Source organism: Camellia sinensis, chromosome 3 (assembly GCF_055761805.1).
Source record: "Camellia sinensis isolate YWXY chromosome 3, ASM5576180v1, whole genome shotgun sequence".
NCBI classification, from domain to species: Eukaryota; Viridiplantae; Streptophyta; class Magnoliopsida; order Ericales; family Theaceae; genus Camellia; species Camellia sinensis.
Window position 1 is genome coordinate 228,001,091 of NC_138963.1, and position 22,716 is coordinate 228,023,806.

General features: G+C 39.6%; 2 protein-coding genes and 1 long non-coding RNA gene across 3 annotated transcripts; 2 read left to right on the top strand and 1 right to left on the bottom strand.

Annotated features, from left to right (window-relative positions):
• Positions 1-1,487: 1,487 nt before the first annotated feature.
• On the top strand, positions 1,488-5,167 carry LOC145788893 (uncharacterized). The gene is made up of 3 exons (XR_014365351.1): positions 1,488-1,842; positions 2,850-3,010; positions 3,102-5,167. It is a non-coding gene; the product is annotated as an uncharacterized LOC145788893 (long non-coding RNA).
• Positions 5,168-9,171: 4,004 nt separating this feature from the next.
• On the bottom strand, positions 9,172-9,657 carry LOC145822283 (uncharacterized). Its single transcript, XM_082918908.1, has one exon. It carries the CDS (start codon positions 9,655-9,657, stop codon positions 9,172-9,174), a length of 486 nt encoding a protein of 161 aa, XP_082775034.1.
• A 643-nt stretch (positions 9,658-10,300) lies between these two features.
• LOC114269314 (TPR repeat-containing thioredoxin TDX-like) lies at positions 10,301-21,443 on the top strand. The gene is made up of 7 exons (XM_082922445.1): positions 10,301-10,399; positions 13,705-13,747; positions 15,157-15,236; positions 15,328-15,408; positions 15,524-15,968; positions 16,266-16,382; positions 20,510-21,443. The coding sequence occupies exons 2-5, from the start codon at positions 13,737-13,739 to the stop codon at positions 15,598-15,600; spliced, it is 249 nt and encodes an 82-aa protein (XP_082778571.1). The 5' UTR covers positions 10,301-10,399; positions 13,705-13,736; the 3' UTR covers positions 15,601-15,968; positions 16,266-16,382; positions 20,510-21,443.
• Positions 21,444-22,716: the final 1,273 nt, after the last annotated feature.

Below are 22,716 nucleotides of genomic sequence, written 5' to 3' on the forward strand. Positions count from 1 at the left end.
AGCCGTTCGTGAGGAAAATGAAGTACTGAAGAACAGTCTGCTCCCCCTAAAGTGAGCTCTTAATAGAGCGGCGCAACTCAAATGCTTGTGAGAAATTCCCTTTGTGGGAATAGGTGGCAGCCACAGCATCCCAAACATCCTGGGCAGTCTCCATAAACAAGTAGCCCTCACCAAGTTCTGGAACCATCGAATGGATAAGCCAACCCATAATCAAAAAGTTGGTAATCTCCCATTGGTCATAACCCGAGTCAGTGGTACTAGGTGCCTGTATCCTACCATCAACAGACCCCATCTTCCCTCTGCTCTTCAAAAACGTAGTTAAACTTTGAGACCATGCTAGGTAGTTTTGACCATTACATAGAGAGGTGGTGATTTTCAGATTAGGGTTGGGGTTCTCAGTCATGGTAGTAGGTATAATGGGACTCTCACTCCTCGGTATTTGAGAAGAAGGGGACACACTGGTGGAATTTGTCATGATATTATACTACCGAACCCGCAACAAAACTAGTGGTAATCACAAACCCAGAAGGTGGTGGTGAAAGAACAGGCACAATGACCACTATAAAGGCATAACAAAATTAAGAAATCATTTTTTTGTTTTTTTGTTTTTTGTTTTTTGTTTTTTTGTTTTTTTGTTTTTTTGTTTTTTTGTTTTTTTTTTCCTATTTTTTTTGTTTTTTTTAATATATATATATATATTTATTTATTTATTTATATATATGTATTGGTACGGTGTATATCATACCAAACAGGGAGGCGTATGAGGGTATGAGCGTATGAGGGTATGAGGGTATACCAGTGAGGTCGACGGTCGACGAAGGCTGAGGAGAAGACGAGCGACGAACTGACAAGCGACAAACTGATGAGCAGAGTGACGACAGCAACTGAGGATGAAGACGAAGGAGGGATCGAGGATGAAGACGAACTGACTAAGGATAAAGACGAAGCAGAGATCAACGAGCTGGGGACGGCTGAGTCAGAAGGCGACAGGAAAGCGGCTGAGTGACGATCGACAAGCTGAAGATCGACCCAGCAGATGATCCACCGAGGTAAGTTTCGAACCCTAGAGTGAGGGTGTGCCGAAACCCTAGAGGTGAAGCTTTGATACCATGAAGCTTGAGTAACCAGCTTAGGGTTTGATAAGATATCATCCCCTATTTATAAATGAATATTAGGGTTTACAAGATGAGACAATTACAAAATGAGCCCTGAGGACATAGAACAATTACAAACCAATAACTTAGATAATAATATAATATGCCATTGCTAACAATTTATTGGCGACTAAATTACTTTTTTGTCGACAAAAGTGACACTTTTAGCAACTAAAATATTTATTAGTGGCCATTAGTCTCAATTTTAGGCTACTAATTTTTTTTTAGTCGTTGTATATGAATTTTTGCCTATAAAATAAATGTTAGTAGCCAAAAACCAGGTATATTTTTTGGTTAATCTTTAGTGTCTAAAAATTTTAGTGGACAAATACTAATTTTTTCCGACCAAATGGAGATTTAGTCGCCAAATATACTTTTGGCAACCAATAAAATAGTCGCTATTTATTTGTCTGTGGCTACCAAATAGGATAGTCGCCAATAATAACACTTTTGCCGACCAAAATTTCATTTAGTCACTAAATCTTCAAATTTTTTAGGGCACGCGCGCGAACTCTTTTATTGTTGCCCGCCTCTTTCTCTGTTACACACAACAACATTCAAACCTCACAATCAGACACCAAACCGAAGAGACAAACACCTCACCGCAGCCCATCGTACGGAAGACATTGCCACGGCCACGGCCATCACCACCATCGCAAAGCACCACCTGCACAGCCGCAGATCACAGGTTCTCTCTCTCTCCCTCGTTCGCTCTTTTGATCTTCGTGTGTTTGTCTGTCTATCTCTCTCTCCCTCGCTCGCTCTCTCGCTCTTAGTGTGTTTGTCTATCGATCTCTCTCTCGCTCACAGTCTCACAGTGTCTCTCTCTTTCTCTCTTTCTCGTTTTCTCTCTCTCTCTCTCTCTCTCTCCCCCCCCCCCCTTACTCTGTTTTCTCCTTTTCTGATTGTGGCTTTAGGGTTTTATATGCTGGATTTATACTTGATTCAGTTGGTTTATATGTTTGATTCAGTTGATTTATTCTTTCAATCTCGCTCTCAGTCGAACCCATTTCAATACTTCATTGTCTTGGTTTATATGCTTATATATGATGTGTGTAAAAATGCCTTACTGTTGAATTTGATTTTCGTGTGGTTTTGATTTGTTTCAACCTCGGTTGTAAGCTTCCTCATGGAGAGTGCCCTCATAACAAATCGATACTTCTGCAACCATCTCCCTCTCTCTCTCTCTCTCTATATATATATATATATATATACATATAATCCATTTGGCTGCTAAGAAAATGTAGGAAAATGAGTGAAAGCAGCATTCTTTGGTGAGTAAAAATAATAGAAATAGAGAGAGAAAAAAACTCTCATCACATTGTTTGGCTGACTGAAGAGGTGAGAAATGGTGAGAAGAACTCTATTTAAATTCATTTTTTGTTTCTCACCAAAAATTGGTGAGATTTGGTGAGAAACCAAAGTTGCTTTATAATTGTTTTTTTTTTTCTTCAAAATACCTAATTTTTCCATCTAAATACAAAAATTTAAAATAAAATTACACGTGGTGAGAAAGAGTTTTTTTTTTTTTCCTCCTGACCTAGATGAGAAATCATGTTCTTGTCATTTTGTTTTTCTCATCTAATTTACCAAAGGGAAAATATATAGTTTAGGTTGTTTTTTGCGACCTGGGAACTGTCAATCAATTTAAAATTTTGGGAGTCTTAATGTTTTGTTTAATGAATATGATTACAGAAGCCTTATGTTGTGAAAGAGAGTGACGAGGCTTTGGAGGACAATAAGGAAGAGCCTAACCACATGGAATAGTTGAAGAGCAGGAAGAAAGTGAGATAGTTGAATCTGATCTCGAGTTTGAAGGTGAAATTGTGGAACCTGACAATGATCTGCCACAGAAGGTGTGTCTGCGTTGTTGCTCTTATTAAGCAAGCTGATTTTGGATTTTGATAGTCTGTAACATGAATATCTCTTTAACATTGAATTTTGTAGATAGGAGACCCTTCTGTCGAGGTCACAGAAGAAATAACAAGAAATGAAGATATTATTTCATCACATCATAATGAGAGGCATTAACTACAATCTGTTCTAACTAACTAACTAACTTATTACACGGCTAACCACTTTCCATTACAACACTTTGTATCTATACTTGTATCTATCTATCTTTGATCAGGTGGCTTGTCTTTCACATTCTGCACTTGCTTATCCTAATGTCTTTGTTGTAACTGTGGCAGTAGCTGTGGCTGGTCTATCTGATCAGTTGAAGCCGTGTGACAGGTTTCTTCAACACTCTTATCACCCTCCCTCAACCGAATAGGGCAAAGAAGCACCAAGAGTTTGTCTTTCAGATATTAAAACTGAGACGAAGGCAAAAGCTTATTAAAAATATCAGCTACCTGGTCAGAGGTGGGAATGTAAGACAAGGCAAGTTATTTGGAAGAGACCCGTTCCCGAATGAAGTGGCAATCAACTTTAATGTGTTTCGACCGAGAATGAAAAATGGGATTAATGGCGAGGGCCATAGCAGACACATCATCACACCAAAGAAGAGGTGTGTAGGAACAAGAAATAGAGAGATCAGAAAGAAGCTATTGTATCCAACAGAGTTCAGCGGTTGTATAGGCCATGGACCGGTACTCTGCCTCAATGGATGAGCAAGAGACAGTTGGTTGCTTCTTAGCAGACCAAGAAAGTAGATTAGGACCAAGATATACACAAAAACCAGATATGGAGCACCGATCCAAGCCGTCACTAGCCCAATTTGAATCAGTAAAGGCTTGAAGAAAAAAAGGGCCAAGGCTAAAAGAAAGACCATAATGTAAAGTGCCCTTAACATAGCGAAGCAGGCGCTTGACCTGAGCAAAATGAACATTAGTAGGGGCTTGCATATGTTGGCAAGCCTGATTGATAGCCAAACCCAAATCAAGTCGAGTAATGGTTAAATACTGGAGGCCTCCAATTAGACTTCTGTAAAATGATGGTTGAGAAAAAGGTAAGGTATCAGTAGGAGTTATAGAAGGATGAACAGCAAGTGGAGTAAAACAAGGTTTGCAATCCACTAAACCAGCTTTAAGGAGGAGTTTCCCAGCATATTTTTTTTAAGATAAGAAAAGACCATGAGAGTAAGTCTGAACAGAAATACCCAGGAAGTAAGAAAGAGAGCCTAACACTTTCATGGAGAAGGCCAAATACATCTGTTGAAGAAGAGATGCAATGAAGCAGGAATCACTACTAGTAAAGAGGATGTCATTGACATAGATGAGAATAATAGTAATAGTGGAAGAAGTCTTGCGAACAAACAGAGAAGAGTCAGAATGACTCAAACAAAAGCCTTGACTGAGCAAAAATTTGGAGAAAATGGAAAACCAAGTGCGAGGAGCTTGTTTGAGACCATACAAGGCTTTCTGGAGCTTACAAACATCAGAGGGAAAAGAGGCATCAATGAAACCCGGAGGCTGATCCATATAAACTTCCTCCTCCAAAGTACCATGAAGAAAAGCATTGGATATATCCATCTACTTGATAGGCCAGTGATGATGAAGAGCAAGACATAAAAGAATTCGAATGGTAGGTTGTTTTGCAACGGGACTAAAAGTTTTGTGCTTGTCAATGCCTTCTTGTTGAAGATATCCTTTAGCCACAAGGCGGGCTTTATAAAAAGCAATGGAACCATCAGAATTTTTCTTAATCCGGAAAGCCCACTTGCAACCAATAGAGGCTTTATGAGAAGGAAGAGGAACCAAAACCCATGTTTGTTGCTTATGTAAAGCCTGAATTTCTTCAGTCATAGCAGTAACCCAGACGCAAGATTGCAAAGCTTGCTGGACAGAGGTTGGTTCAGTGAGGGAGAGATCAAGAGAAAGAGTAATAAGGGCAAAGGCTTTTGATCTGGTACACATGGGATGGATATTAGAAGAAAATGGAACAGGTGTAGAAGAAGGAGGAGGCAAAGGAATATGAATGGAAATAGAATTAATGGGAATAAAAGGCACAACAAGAGAGGAAGACTGAGCTAGAAGAGAAGACACAGCAGCAGAGGAAGGCACAGCAAGAAAGGGAGAAACAAATGCTGGAGAAAAAAAAGTGGGAGGTGCATTGGAAGAGGACTTTTAGGACACAAGAGTGGACCAGAAAAAAGAAAAAATGGAAGGAGGTGAAGCATGAGGTTGTGACGCAAAAGGAAAACAAGATTCATTAAACAAGACATGCCGAGAAATAAAGATTTTGCCAGAAAGAGGATCTAAGCATCTATAACCTTTAGTAGTGTCACGACCCAAACCCGCCTCTATGGGTTTAGCACCGTAACCGGCCAATAATCCATGATTACCGAAGGCCTGCTTAACAGTAATAACAGTAATACGGAGTACAGGGCTGGCGGAAGCTAAAACAGTAATAAAAGATGTCCAATGAGCTGTGACAGTCTGTATGCAAAAAAAAACTTTTCATACATATTCACATTCAGAACCAAAACAGTATATACATACATATACAATCATCCAAGACAGGGACCTAATCCCTATTAGAACAGTACAGTACAGGTACAGTCAGTCTATACAAAAACAGAGATAAAAAGGATGAATCTAAAACACCCCAAAAAGCCCTAGCTTGAAGGACTTGGAACCTCTCAGTGAGGCACAGTGGTTGGCTTGACAAAAAAGGAGTTAAACCCAACGCTCCTAGCTTCGATCCGGTGCCTAGACACCTACATATATATATATAAACAGTGAGCTAAAGCCCAGTGAATAACATATGCGTAAAGAGGTTAAGAATGAATGTCCTTTCAGTATTTAAAACAGTCAGTTATAACAGTATATCAGTCATTCAATCATAGCAGTCATATGTGGTACATCCTATAGCAAAACAGTACAGTAGGTCTTAACAGACCGAACAGTCAGTTGATGCATCATATCAGTAAACAATAGTGGTTCCAACATGGGAACCGACAGAGATCTCTGTAACAGTAGCAGTAACAGTACAGTAACAGTAAATTGCTATGGATGCCACGAATATAGTTCGCAAATAGGACAAACATTTATTCAGTAAGAAATATCATTTCAGAATGTAGTACAGTTGGTCATTCAGAAAATACTCATGATTGAATATATCTTTACAACATTGTTACTCACAAAGTTCTAAGCTACAGATAGGCTAGTGAGTGTCCTCGGATGCCAACCCTACACAGTTACAGGATGAACACACACTAAGTTACACGTTTGGGAAACAATGACTTAGTCCCTAACTTGACTCGGTGTAGTTCTACATCAATATCCTCATTAAGATGCCTTAAACTAGGCCTAGGAATGCCTAGGATGGAATAAGGATGCAAAGATGCACTTTAAAACACTTTTCAAATTTTCAGAAAACAGGGGTCTCGCTCGAACGTGTCTTTCTACGCTCGAGCGGACATGCAAACAAAAGATCTCCGCTCGAGCGTGACTTTCCCCGCTCGAGCGGACTGCAAACTCAGGGAAAAGTACTGGATGCATGCAATTCATGCTCGATGGGCGCTTAACCTCCGCTCGAGCGTGAGACACAAGTCCTCGCTCAAGCGTGCATTCCCTCGCTCGAGCAGACTGTAAACACATGCAAAGTACTGGATACACACATTTTATGCTCGAGCGTTACTTTACCCGCTCGAGCAGACTGCATGAACTCAGAGTGTACGCTCGAGCGTGGAGTTCCCCGCTTGAGCGTGGATCCAAAATCTGGAATTTCCAAATTTGTCTCCAAGCATGAAACTCAACATTTAAAGCATCAAAATCAATCCTTTTGGGCTAATTTTTTGAAAAACACTTTAAAACTCATAATATGACATGTTTCAAAGATCAATTTGCAAAATCAAAGCCCAAAGGTAGTTCAATTGAACCCATTTCCAAACAAAACTTCAAGAACATGATGTACATGTAACATGCATGAATTTAATCAACTTCAAAGCTTCTAATACAATAACAAATGTGTCAATCCTTCAAAAAACATGCTGAATTCATGGACTAAAGCTAGAATATGAACATGCATGTAGCAATTTCCATGAAAATAACCTCAAAATGCTAGAACATGTACATGCATGCATGATTTAAGCTTCAATTCAACATTTTGAACCAATTCTAGACTCTAATCACCAAACTTCCATGAAACATGTAAGATACAACTTAAATACAAGTTCAAGAAGATGATTCTCCTACCTTAGGTCCTCAATTTCAAGAATGGTAGCTCAATTTGCTATTATCCTTCAATTCCTCTAAATTTCAAGCCAAGATTTCAAGATGAATCGATTCTCTCCCAAGACACTCTCTCTTTCTCTCTGTTTTGGGTCTTGAATAAGGCTGAAGAGGTGCTAAAGCTAACATATATGAGTCAACTAAATGGTCCTAGAATAATCCACTAAGTGGCAAAAGAGTAATAAACATAACTAGTCTAATTCAACATTATTTAATCCAATTTAATTATACCAAATCAAATTTTGATTAAACATACCATAAAATCACATAAATTCTAATTAACACAAAATACCAATCAATTTCAGATTCGGCCGCCGATAAGGCCTTCAATTTACAGTTTAAACTTAAAACATGAACAATTTACAGTTTAAACTTAAAACATGAACAGATCAATTAACAGTCAAACAGATAGAAATGCATTTAAACTAATACACTCAATCAATCAGTTCAGAATGTCAGTCAAATCAGTTACTTAATCATGTTCAGTCACAGTTTAGCAGTAATCAGTGGTATTATCAATAAACAGTGGTGAGGGTTGTCACAAGTAGCTGGATGATAGCCAATGAAAACACATGAAGTGGATCGAGGTTGAAGTTTATGAGAGGTATAAAGCCGTAACCAAGGAAAACACTCACAACCAAAGACCTTAAGAAAAGTGTAATCAGGAATGATGTGAAAAAAAAACTGAAAATGAGATTTATGACCGGGAAAAAGGCTTGGCATTCTGTTAATGAGAAACACTGTTGTGGCCATGGCTTCAAACCAGTACTCTAGAGGAACAAAAGACTGAGAAAGTAAAGCAATAGCAGTTTCTCTGATATGTTGATGTTTTCTCTCAGCAATCCCATTTTGCTCAGGAGTATAGAGACAACTGAGCTGGTGAACAATGCCATGAGAGAGCAAATAGTCAGTCATTTTATGATTAACAAATTCAGTACCATTATCTGAGCGGAACACTTGAAGAGAAAGACCAAATTGTGTTTCAGCATACACTTTGAAAGAAACAAAAGTAGAATAAACTTCACTCTTGACATGCAAAGGATAAATCCATGTGAATCTTGTGAAATCATCAACAAACAAAAAATAGTACTTATAACCACATGTAGAGGCATGAAAAGGACCCCAGAAATCACTGTGTACAAGAGAAAAAGGCTTAGCAACAATGGAACTAGAAAGCTTAAAAGAAAGCTTATGAATTTTTGAAACATTACAAGGTGTACACGAATATTCAGTACACTTATTCTTAAAAAAAACAGGTAAATGCTAAGCTATATGCTTGAATTTCAAGGTGATGGATGACCCAGCCTCGGATGCCATGTAGGTAAAAAAACTGAGCATTGAGAGGTGGTGAGATGAGCTTGTGAAAAGGAAAGAGAAGATGATGCAAATTGATAGAGACCATGAATGTTAGGGCCTTTATGGAGCACCTGGTTCGTGTGCTTGTCCTGAATCAGAAATGAGTTAGCATCAAACACAACTAAACAATTGTTATCTTTAGTCAATTTATGAACAGATAACAGATTAGAAGATATATGAAAAACATGAAGCATATTCTGAATATGAAAACAATGTTGAGGAGTTGGTAAAATGCCCTTACCAATGTGTTGAATAGGCAAAGTCTGACCATTGCCAACAGTGACTTGATCAGATCCTTGATAGGGTTGATAAAGATGAAAGTTACCTAAATCATTGGTGATGTGGTTTGTGGCTACAGAGTCAACATACCGTGGTGTAGAAGGAGTTGAAGGAGAAGAAGATTAGGAATTCACAGTAGAATAAGCTCTTGATGGAGGCATATTAGAAGAATAAGGAAATTGAGATGAAGAAGAAGATTGAGATGGTTAATAGTTGAGATCCATTTGAAACCAACAATCAATGGCTATATGACTGTAACCACCACAGATTTGGCACTTATAATGCTCCTGGTTTCCTTGGCCAAATCTTCCTCTTGAGCCTCTAGTATATCGACCTCCTTGAGATCTTCCTTCTCTTCCACCACGGAATGAATGTCTTCCTCTGTAATTTGAGGAAGATCCTCTGAAGGAACTAGACTCATTACTCTTTTTGACAGAATAGGCAACCATAGCGTCAGTACCAAGAGCAGCCTTTGTCTTGCTTTCTATGTGAATAGCCTCAGAACATAACAAAGAGCTCAAATCATCTATAGTAATAAATTCAACTCTAGCACGAATTGCAGTTTTAAAAGCATCATATTCATTTGGTAGACCATTCAGAGTCAGAAGAACCAGATCATCATCATTTACGGAAGATGATGCAAGACTAAGCTGAGTTGAAATTTCTTTGATCTGAGTGAGATATTCCTCCATGGATAGACCTCTCTTCGAAACTGTTTGCAATTTATTCTTTAACTGATAAATGTGAGACCTAGGGAGAGAGGTATACCTCTTTTCCAGAGCATTCCAGATTTGTGAGCAAGTTTGAAAATGAAAAACTGAAGAGAAAACAGGAGGAGACAGTGTTGCTGTAATAAAACTGAGAAAATGAACATCGATAGTTTTCCATTTCGCAAATTCTGGATTAGTAATAGATTTTCCTGATGAATCAATTATCTCTGGTTGTGGTGATGATGTTGAACCAGTAACAAATTCAAGAAGTTTTGTTGCACAGAGAACATTTTGAATCTGATTTTTCCAGATCAGAAAATTGTTTGAATCAAGCTTTACAGTGATGAGAGAATTGAAATTTGAAAGCAAAAGACTGAGATTAGGAGGTATAAGAGAAGAAGATTAACTTGAAGAAGATGAATTTTCCATCTTTGCTCGTTAGAGCTTATTTAGCTCTGATACCATAACAAGAAATGAAGATATTATTTCATCATATCATAATGAGAGGCATTACAGATATTTATACTACAATCTGTTCTAACTAACTAACTTGTTACACAACTAACCACTTTCCATTACAACAATTTGTATCTATATTTGTATCTATCTATCTTTGATCAGGTGGCTGGTCTTTCACATTCTGCACATGCTTATCCTGATGCCTCTGCTGTAACTGTGGCAATAGCTGTGGCTGGTCGATCTAATCAGTTGAACCGTGTGACAGTTGTTGCGGATCTTGGGCACACCAGGGGACACTCACAAGCAAAAACACAAGACTTTTAACGTGGTTCGGCAAACCGGCCTACGTCCACGGGAGCGATGTTGTTATATATCAACAAATGGAGGAGATTACACACTCTCAACTCACTGTCTCTCTGTATAACACACTCTCTCACACTCTCTGATACACAAACAGAATATAGCTCTCACTAGCTCTCTCTGTTTTGTGCCTCTCTCTCAGCAGTGTGTTTCTCTCTTGCTTGCTATGTTTGCCTTGTGTTCAACTCACCATCACCATTCCATTTTATACACCAAAACAGAAGGTGGAGAAGGCCTCATGGGTGTGTTGGCAGGCCTCATGGCTGCCAACTCAAGCCTCATGACTTGCCAACTCACGCCAACCTCTTTTGCCTTCCTTTTACCATGTGGGTTGGCCACCCTTCCATGTGGCTGCCAACTCAATTTGGGTTGATCTCCTACAAATCACCCCCTCAACCCATATGAGGTGATCCATAATAGCACCCCCTGCCTGGAGTGCCCGGCACCCCCTCACTAGGGTGCCATGCAAAGCTTACTTTGCAACTCTTTGAGATGGCATCTCTCCCTTCCATCCAATCTTGGAGAGATCCCAATATGTCTCTAATTCAGGAGCAAAAGAAACTTTCTTCCCTGGGACATGCTTTGCTGTCTTGGTCTCTTTGCTCTAAGCTGTCTTTAAAATTGGCCGCAATGGCTCCGTCTTGTGCACCTCCGAACTGCCTCCATGCGTTCTTGTACACTTTGGTTGCCATGTCTGCTGGGCCCTATGTCTCTTCTGTGCATGTCTTGTACGTCTTGCCCGGTAAGTGACAGTAGCTCCGTCTGTCACAACCTTCTCCACAAGCCTGTACAGATTCCCCTCCAGTCGTCCATATAGCATCACCGTATCTCCATGGATGACTTTGAGATTTCCTTTGCTAGATGTGAAGCTATAACCCTTCATGTCTAGCATACTTAAGGAAATTAGATTCTTCTTCAGTCTTGGCACGTGTCGGACTCCATCCAACGTGAAAATTTTTCCATCTTCCATTCTCAGCCGTACTGTTCCCATGCCAACAATCTTACTCACAGTGTTGTTAGCCACTCGAACAATACCTCCATCCTTGGCTTGGTAGGTAGAAAAAAGTTTTTTATCCATGCATATATGATATGTGCTTCCGGAATCTAAGATCCAGTCAGGTTTCGTCATACTCGACGAAACTGTAAATGCATACTCATCCTTAGCATTTACTGCAGCAGCGACATTTGATGAGCTCGCCTGTTCCTTGTGTGCCTTGTCCTCCTTGAGCTTTGCACAGTCTTTTATGAGGTGATCCTCCTGATCACAGTAATAACACTTTCTCCTGAAGCCTGACCTTGATTGCGAACGTCCTCTTGATTTGGATCTACCCCGTCTATCATTGGACCTACCTCTGCCTTGCTCATTTTCTGAGGCAACCATGGCATTTCCTTCTGGGTGTTTGCTACTGCTACCTTCCTGTTTCTTCATCGACTCATGAGAAATGAGCGTAGCAATCACCTCATCCAGTCTAAGAGCATCCTTCCCGTACAATAGAGTTGTCCTGAGATGCTCATATGATGCAGGTAGAGAGACCAGCAAGATCATAGCCCTATCTTCCTCCTGGGTCTTGTCTCCAATGGTGTCCAATTCCATTGTGATCCTATTGAACTCGTCCAGATGTTCTGTGAGGTTCGCACCTTCTGGCATTCTAAGTGTATATAGCTGCCTCTTCAGAGATAACCGGTTTGTCAAAGACTTTGACTTGTACCTCATCTCTAACTTTGCCCATAGCTCCGCCGGATCTACTTCACTGATGACTTCCCGGAGTGTGTTGTTCCCGAGATACAACTGAATTGTACTGTTTGCCAATTCCCTCAACTCCTCCCACTTGTCATCCTTCATGTCTTCCGGTTTGTTGGACTTTTTGAGAAAAGCTTTCACCAGACCTTCTCGTGTTAAAATGTTTTTCACCCTTTGCTGCCACAGGGTAAAGTCATTACTGCCATTAAAAGGCTCAATCATGAAACTTGCGCCTTTTCCTGCCATTGTAAATTTCTTCCCTTTTTAAAGAAATTCCGATTTAAGAATCTGACCGTACGGATGGGTCCGAAATATTCCAAATAGTTGGAACGCACTATTGGATCGCCAAAAAATGGACTCCGAATGGCCTAGATCTAGCCAAAAGAGTTTGAATGCCTCCGATTCAAAAACTAACCGTACGGATGTGTCCGGAATACTCCAAATAGTTGGAACTCACTATTGGATCGCCAAAAACGGACTCCGAATGGCCTAGATCTAGCCAAAACAGTTTCAACGGTGCAGATCTGCTGAATCTGGTGCGCCTGAGAAGCACCAGATAATTCCTCCGGATCGGCTGGTCAACGGCGCAGTCAGCGGCTCGGTCAACGGCGCAGGGGCGCGGTCAACGGCAACTCAGCGACGCGGCTTGGCTGGCGGCGCGGCTCCAGCGCGGCTCGGCCTGGTCAGCGACGCAGTCAACGGCTCGGCTCGGCTCAAGATAACGTCAGCCTGACGTCAGCTTCACGCGCGCCCCCACTCGTCTTCTTCCTTCGTCGGCGCGTGGGGCGCATGGGTGCGAGTGGCCTTCACTCTCGATCTTCAGGTGGCGCATGGCGGCGCGTTAGAGCTCCGATTGGCCTGTGGTTTGAAGTTTTGGACTCCTCTCCTCCTGAACTTCCTCCTGGTATGCTCAAAAGTGGATTTTGACCACTTCGAAATCTGGACACTTTCGGAAAAAACTCGATTTTTCTCCACCCGGGCTCTGATACCAATTGTTGCGGATCTTGGGCACACCAGGGGACACTCACAAGCAAAAACACAAGACTTTTAACGTGGTTCGGCAAACCGGCCTACGTCCACGGGAGCGATGTTGTTATATATCAACAAATGGAGGAGATTACACACTCTCAACTCACTGTCTCTCTATATAACACACTCTCTCACACTCTCTGATACACAAACAGAATATAGCTCTCACTAGCTCTCTCTGTTTTGTGCCTCTCTCTCAGCAGTGTGTTTCTCTCTTGCTTGCTATGTTTGCCTTGTGTTCAACTCACCATCACCATTCCATTTTATACACCAAAACAGAAGGTGGAGAAGGCCTCATGGGTGTGTTGGCAGGCCTCATGGCTGCCAACTCAAGCCTCATGACTTGCCAACTCATGCCAACCTCTTTTGCCTTCCTTTTACCATGTGGGTTGGCCACCCTTCCATGTGGCTGCCAACTCAATTTGGGTTGATCTCCTACAGTTCCTTCAACACTCTTATCAAGAAAACTGGGATGCTACCCAGGTGATGACTTGCATAATATATGTATAATTTATCACTTCTCAACTTTAAACTTTAGTCTAATTTTATTTATTTTTTGTTGATTTTAGGCTTCATTATTGTTATTTAAATTTTATTTCAAGTTTGAAGAAAATGAAGATTGAAAAGTTGTTGTTTAAAAGATAAAGATCAAGTCAAATTCTTTTGAATAAAAAATTGACATTTTGAAATATGAGAGGGATTCACGCAAGAATTATTACAAATTGTTTTCTTGCCTTTTGGAGTGGGACCCATTATCTTTTTTAAGAGAAATTTGGATAGACACAAGACAATATTGCCTTGGTCTTCACAAAAGGAATTGTAGCCTTTATTTTTGGGATTTGATGGAAGAGACAGCAGATTTTCAAGCAATTTGTTTTTGAGCCGCACATTGCACGCACGAAAGAGACATACGGCATTGGATTTGAATTTTTTATGATAAAGTTTTGGCACCTGCATATATATAGATATATATATATATATATATATAGGGGAGGAAGGGAGAAGGAGGACGAAACAAAAAGTAGAGCATTTTTCAGAGTTCATTTCTCTTCTATTATTCTCAGAAAAATTATGGTGAATCCGTTTGTGTTTTGTTTAATTTTTAGCATGAACTAAATTCTCTTTATTCTAGGAAAACGATGTAATCTAGTTCCGAAGTATGCTTGCTTTTCTATGCTAATTTGAAGTAACTTTCTTCTATGTTTGTCTGATTTATTCTACACTTATTGCTTCTAATTAACTGGCCATTAATTAGATGGTTTTAATCTTGTGATTTGCTATCGAAAGAGGAAATTACAAGATAGATCTTGGATATTTCGGCATAGGTAAATATAGAGATCGAAAGACTTGTATGAACCTATGTAGTATTAAAATCGCCGGTCTTAATGCTTCCTTGTTTTATTAATTTGCACACTCTTGTGTAAAATGATGAATAAGAATATTTCCAATTGGCTATCGAAAGAGGTATTTGGATGAATTGGAGATTTGCTAACAAGCAGAGAGAATTAAATTGAATTAGTTAGATGAGTAAAGCATAGTGAGGGATTAGGTGAAATCAATTTCCTAGAAGTTTTCTTTCCCATTGATTTGATTTTCAAACAATACCATTCAATTCCTTTGAGTATTTTCTTTGACTTAATTTTATTTTAAATTGCAATTATAGAAATCTTAGTGACTTTTCTAAATAAAGTCAAGATTAGTATAATTTCAGTATTTGTCAAAAGTAAGTTACCAATCCCTGAGGACGATACTCTTCTTATCACTTTACTATAAAACTATGACACTGTGCACTTGCAATCTTTCACATTCTGCACATGCTTATCCTGATGCCTCTGCTGTAACTGTGGCAACAGCTGTGGCTGGTCGATCTGATCAGTTGAACCGTGTGACAGGTTCCTTCAACACTCTTATCAAGAAAACTGGGATGCTGCCCAGGACGAAAAGGCAAAGGCCATAGAAGCAACTTCTGAAGGTATTTTAATTTCATTACATACAAACAGACACCTATAATGTATGCATAAAAAAGCATGTTTGCAAAATTTAATGGCTTTGTGGTTAATCAGGTAAGCCCGAGGAAACAATTGAGTGTCTCACGCAGGCGATTTTGCTCAACCCAACCTCAGCATTTATGTATGCAACCAGAGGTAAAGTGTTTGTCAGTAATGGTGCTTTCTTCCACTCATTCCTTCGTATCTCTTTTTTTGTTTTGTGTTTATGTTCTTATATTTGATGTAAAAAACTTTCTTTAATTTCTTACAGCTAGTGTGTATATAAAAATGAAGAAACCCAATGCTGCTATCCGAGATGCCAATGCTAGTTTCTTGATTGTAATTTAGAAATATACTAGACACGTCATAAATGCATTTGCAATTTCATCCTCATTACATTCGGTATGCTCACATTTGTTGCATTCGTGTCATCCTTATTATCATCATGTATGGTCGATCAAATTTAAATGGTCAATTTTAAATTATACTCTACTTATGTATAAGTCCTGAAGATGGTTAGAATGTGATGTTTTTTGTGATTATAGGTTTTGTATTTCCTTGAATGCTTATTATAGATTAATCCAGATTCGGCTAAAGGGTACAAATCCCGTGGCATGGCATGGGCAATGCTTGGTTAATGGGGAGAGGCTGCTAAGGGTCTTCACTTGGCATCAAAACTGGACTATGATGAGGAAATAAGTGTTGTACTAAAGAAGGTTTGCCTTCTTTTTTAATGTTTTGAAATACTCTGTATCTTTTACATTATTAAGGGTAATTTTTCCCTGATGTTTCTTTGCAACTGGTGTTGTCTTTTCTTTCTTTATTTTTATTTTTATTTTTATTTTTTCTTTTGGGAGAGATTTTGGAGGATGCATTCTGAGCTATGATAAAGATGCTTACAAGTAACAAGCATACACATTATTGTGAAAGACATGAGAACATGCTAAAAGAGGAGTGAAACCATTGTATTAGCATTTCCTGTTTTAGCATCTCACTTAAGTTTTTTTGCACAGGTTGAACCCAATGCACAAAAAATTGAGGAACGCTGTAGGAAGCATGAGAAGTTGCACAAAGAACAAGAGGAAAGAAAGATTGAACGTGAGAGACAACGTCATCATGCTGAAGCTCAGGTATGATATACTTGTTAATAGAGTTCCCTATTAATCATCCTAAACAAAACTCAAGAAAGTAACAAACTTTCTCCCAAAAACATGGTAGAAAAGCAGCACGATCTAAGTGAAAACAAAACTGGGGAAAAAAAAATCAATTGTTCCGATTAATATAAAAAAAACAAACCCGACTTATGCCTCATAAGGCAGAACTTGACTAAGAACCAACTGGAAATACTAGATCCTGAATTGTGGGATTTGTTAATAAGGAGTTGAAAATTTTGAAATCATAGAATCCATGTCACACTTAATTCTTAAACAACGTATAAACATCTTTCTAAAATTGGACCAATGGTTTGAATTCACATCCTTCTAAAATCTTGCAAAGTGATTTGAAATGCAAAGAAAGTGCAGCTAAATTGTGGTCCCACAAGACAAACATCTATCTTCGCCATATGCATGTTGTGCAAGACAACACTCCAACTAATCTATGAACAGAGCTTCTAACATAAGTATTCATTTTATTTTATGGATTAGAAATTTTTGGTACTTCATTGTTAATTTTTATGAAATAAAGACCCTTACACATGCCCTATCCTTAGAAACTGTTAGAATTTACCTACACCTACCACCACCTACTACCACACCTACTACACCTACCACCAATTTACCCTCACCTACTCCTCACCTACTACCCAAACCCTCTCCTATATAATGAGCCACTCTGATTTGTAATATAACATATCAAACAATATATATCAATCAATAATACATAAATTCTTACATGGTATCAGAGCAAGGTTAAGAACCTATTCATTCTGCTTCACCGGCGGGCGGCAGCCTCGCCTTGGCCGCTCGCCGGACCTCTACACATAACCCCCTGTGTTCGTCTTTGCAACACTCTCTCTCCTAATTTGTGAAGGTAGTTCTCTCACAGATTGGTTTCCCCTCTCTCTCTCTCTCTCGCATTTTTTATTTCCCATTTGATTTGGAACTATGAAGCTAGTTACCAACATCAACCCCAAAAGACTCTTCAGGTCAAAGAAGAGCCGGTCGGTCTCACGATCCGACCCGTTATCGTTCAGCTCCGGTTCCTCCTCCTCCGAGTCCTCAACCTCCGGGCCGCTCCACCACCGCAAATCCGAACTCGAAAAGGAGACTCCGACTAGCGTTTTGCCTTCGAAATCATCGGAGATCTCATGCGATTGGTCCGAAATCTGCTTCGAGTTCGTTCAAACCTTCAAGATGATCGATAAAGACGCTGATGGAAAGATCACGAGCAAGGAGCTCGAGGCTTTGCTCAGCCGAGTCGGCCTAGTCGGCGCCGAGCCACCAACCGAGGAGGAACTGAAGTTGATGCTCAGCGATGTTGATAAGGACGGCGATGGATGTATCAGCTTGGAGGAGTATTACGGCCTTGTTTGGTTTCAGAAGCCTTCCTTCGAGCTCTTTCTCTCTCAGAGAGTCTCTCTCTCATTTCTTTTTGATTGGTGAAATCAATCCTCATAAACACATACACCCTTTTTTTCATTTTTTTAATTTATGTTCTGTTTTTCCTTTATCACCCCACTCTCTTCTTTTCTTTGAACATATAAAACCCATGCATCACACACCCGACAAACACACCACAAACAGTTTTTTAATCCACACACTCCCACTTTCTCTATTTTAATAAGATGAGTGCCTCACTTTTCCACCACACATACATGCACGACATCCATTTACTCTTTTTTCAATCACTTTACTTTTCTTTATTTTTCTCTTCTCTTTTCCAACCTTCTCCATTTATTTATTTTATTATTATTTTGTACAAACCCAACCTGGTATGACCAGCATAAGCACCCGTAACCCACTTCTTCCCGGAGCCTTGCACATGATGGACAATAAAATATTTGATCTTAATGCCAAGCCCCACATGCATTGTCTCTCTCTCTTCCTTTTAATTAAGTGTTTTATATTCCACCGCCTGCACATCCTCCCCCAAAAATATTCTCTGTTTTCTTTCTCTATTTTATTTTATTCTTATTATTATTTTTAAACAAAAAAAAAAAAAAACAAACAAACAAACAGACGAAGAAGAACTGCATTTTATCCATGTTGGGGCTCACCACCATTTTACAACAACACACACCAAAAAAAAAATAATAATAATAAAATAAAATAAAATAAAATAAAATAAAAAAATAAAAAATAATAAAAAAAAAAATACCCACACCCACAGTGGGATTTTTCTTCTCTACTCTGCTGCTGGTCTCTTCTTCTTGCCTCCGTCTTGGCCAGCCCTTGCCGGTGCTGCCTCCGTGTTTTCCACGCCGCCGAGCACGTTCACTCCCCCATACTCCTCCACTGCAGCATATGGCGGCCCTCCAAATCGGAACATCACAGTGGCCTTCCGCTTCAGCTCCTTGTTTTCTGCCCTTAGCACGCTTATCTCTGCTCGCGCATCCTTATACATGCGTTGGAGCAGAGCCAGCTGGGAGTTTAAATGCTGCACCTCATTTGTCCTACTCTGCAGCCGGTTCGACAAGTTTGTGACCGCCGTCATGCTTTCCACACATGCCTTCAGAGTATACTGATTGGCCTCCACATCCGACTGCACTGTCATTCTTTGCTCCACCGACCGCATCGGAAAGTTCAACGGAGCAAACTCCGGGGCGCTTGGTTGAGTTTCCAGTGCCACCGCACCAGTTCTCTCTCTCGTTGACTCGTTGAGGTCGGGAAAGAGGGTGAGCAGCCCGCGGGAAGACGATGAAGCCATTTTCTAGGCAACCGAGTGTTACACAGTATCTCTCTCAGAAATCTCTCTCAGACAACAGAGTGTTACAGAATCTCTCTCAGAACTCCCTCTCCGAATATCTCTCGCAGGTTTTTTTGCCTCAGCCTCAGCCTCTGTCTTATAGCCGGGGCAGCCACGCGCATCGCGCGCCTCTTACCACCAGCCGACAACACGGGCGCGCAAGCCAAGGCACCCACGTGCCTCGCCATCATGATGGCACGCCTTTTGATGGCACGTCTTTTGACAAAATTGGGCACACCTTTTGAGGGTGCAACTTTTTCAACGGTCCGACATGACCCTATAAACTGTCCCGACATTTGATTCCGGTTAGCTTTTCCAACGGTCCGACAAGACCCCATAAACTGTCCCGACATTGATTCCGGTTACCATACAGTGTCCTCTACCACGTTATGACACCACCATCCAGTGTCCTCTACACCGTTATGGCACACCCATACAGTGTCCTCTACCACGTTATGACACCACCATCCAGTGTCCTCTACACCGTTATGGCACGCCCATCCAGTGTCCTCTACCACGTTATGACACCACCATCCAATGTCCTCTACACCGTTATGGCACACCCATCCAGTGTCCTCTACCACGTTATGGCACCACCTTTCAGTATCTTCACCAACGGTCTGACACGACCATACAGTGTCTCCTATTTTTTTTTTTTTTTATGTATTTTCTTGTTTTGTTCCTCTCTCCAAACTCAAGTTGGTTAGTTCCTATCCTCCTTGAGTTTGCGGGGGGCTGTTAGAATTTACCTACACCTACCACCACCTACTACCACACCTACTACACCTACCACCAATTTACCCTCACCTACTCCTCACCTACTACCCAAACCCTCTCCTATATAATGAGCCACTCTGATTTGTAATATAACATATCAAACAATATATATCAATCAATAATACATAAATTCTTACAGAAACCACAATAATTCAATTTTATTCAATTCAAACTCAAGTTTCTTTAATTCTCAGCTTAAAAATTAAATAATTTTGTTCCCATTTCTTAGTTAATTGAAATCTTTTCAAGATCACCTAAATATTTTTCTCAAACTTTTCACTTCCTTGGTTTTTATGTAGGCATAAAAGGTTCTACTATTTTGTAAATATGATAGACTCCACATATACACATTGACATTTATTATTCAAATACTTGTTCTAGAGTTTTTTTTCCCCTTCCTCCCTCCCCCCTCCCTCCTCCCTTTTTTTTTTTTTTTTTTTTTTTAGTGATAGGAATGGGTAAAATAAAAGTAAGCCTCTTGATTCTATGGTTTAGATTATTTGTTAATTTGATTATTTAGATTGCTGGCAAACACATTGTCTTTTGGTAATTTCTCAGCTATTACATTCATTAGGTGAGCAAGGATGATGCATTGAAGATGTATAGTAGTATGGTTACCCTTCAAACTATGGACACCATCTTCTACAAAGCACAAAGGCAAGGAATAGTTTCCTTCTATCTCACCTCATATGGAGAAAAGGCTATCATCTCTAGAGACATTTTATGTAGTATACATAGCATAGAATGCAAATAAATATCTAGAGATAGCAAGCAAATGCTTGTGCTGTTTGGAGCTTATATTATATATGAACATTTTTAATTATTTTATAAAAAATAATCAATTGAACAAGTGGAAGAAGACTTGACTAAGGAGTTTAAACCATAGTCTAAGTAATATTTTTGGCAAATTGAAAGGTCACAATGAGTAAAAATGAGTGTTGCTACTGTTTTTGGAGTGTTGCTACTGTAGAAAATGAGTGTTGCTACTACTGTTAGTTGCTAGTTACTGCTGCAGAAATGGAGTGCTGTTAGCTGCTGCAAAAATGGAGTGCTGTTAGCTGCTGCTGTTGCTGCTGTTAATTGCTGCTAGTTGCTAGATGTGGAAAGCTCTACCTTGTGCTGTTCTTTGGATCAATTTGGATGAAGACAGAGGCGGCAATATGGATGAAGACTCTCTCCCTGGGCAGGTTCTACTATGTGCATAACTTTGTGGCAAATCTACAGCAGGTAAAGAAGTCCATTGGGTTAGGTAGATGAGTTTGAGTTGGGTGTTTGGAAATGTGATTGGTTTGTTTTGCTGAAGAAGTTTGTTCTGATCTTACCTCTAGAAAATAGGCCTAAGGACGAAATTTGTGTCGAGCGAAGAAGATTGTGTATTGGGGTTGTGGATTTGGCCATTTACGCAGCTTCCGTTGAATCATTGTTTGCTTATTTTCTGTAAAGAAGCTCGAAAAATACCTTGATGACTTCAATTTTGCTCTGAATTTGATATTTTTTTTTTAGTGGAATTCTTGTGATTTTGGGTTTGCTTCAATCTCGTTTTACATCGAGTCAATTAATTGATTCCCAAGAGCAGAGATAGAGCTTCTTATCGTTCTTCTGGTTCTGTTATCATTGGGTAAGCTTCTAATGCTTAGTACCTCATTTTTATTTGAATTTTAGTACTTAATTTCTTGACTTAGTTAAGAACTCTTGCATGACCCACTAAAATTTTATGATATTAGTGAAGTTGCTGATTAATTTGTTGCCTACTTTATGCTTTTGGACTGCTGATTAATTTGTTGCCTATTTAATTCTTTTTTGCTTGGAGGTTTGTCTCAATGTTGATTGCTTTGATGTATTCTATGAAATTGAAATTGAATTGATTCAATACTGGAAAGATTTATAAATGACCAATCCTCGCTCGTAGATTCACCAGATGGGTCGAAGCCCAAACCCCATTTTCTGAAACAAATTGTGGAAAGATCTTCTCATCCACTAAAGATAAGAAATTTCTTGCAATTGAATGTATTTTGTTAGCCTTTTGTTTTGTGGGTATCTTGTGTTTTTATGTTACTGCTATGAAATTGAGGGTTCGTGTTGTGCGTTGCTGATAGCCCATCTATTACTACTGCATGTGCCAGCTTATAGTAAAAGGTAAGTGTAGACACTCCATTTTTGACCGCCCATAAGACTTAGGCGTCACTGATTGATCACCCGATGATAAAAGTTGTGCTATGCAAATTTTCGATTTCTTTAGCAAGGAGAGCTCTAAATCCCAACCTTACACCCCATTTTGGACCAAAACTATTTTTGACCAAAACTATTTTATACCTCAAAACCCTCTCTTTCAAAATATTTTTGAAAATGTTTCTAGGATATTCTGAGGCTTGCATTTCGTTAAAAATTACACTTTTCGGTAAATCGAGTAAGGACAAAGTGGAAATAAATGGAAGAGAGGTAAACTCTTTGAAAAATCTTTTAAACATCTTATTAAAGGTTTTGAGTTGAAGAAAATAAGAGGGGGGGAAGAAACCTAGTTGGCGAAATGGTTGAGTATGAAACCGTTGAGCAAGAACTGCGCAGCCTTCACTAAATCAGGCCTAACCTTTTGTACACTTGGACTTTAGTTATGAGACTACCACCATTGGAAAGTGGACTTCCGAGGCTTCATTTTAGACTCAAGAATCTCCTAAAGCTGAGTCTGAATGAGGGAGATATGGCTATTTGAAGTTAGGCATCCATCCGTTTAAGACATAAATAAGCAATCTCCACAAAAATAGGCATATATCTTTGCACACT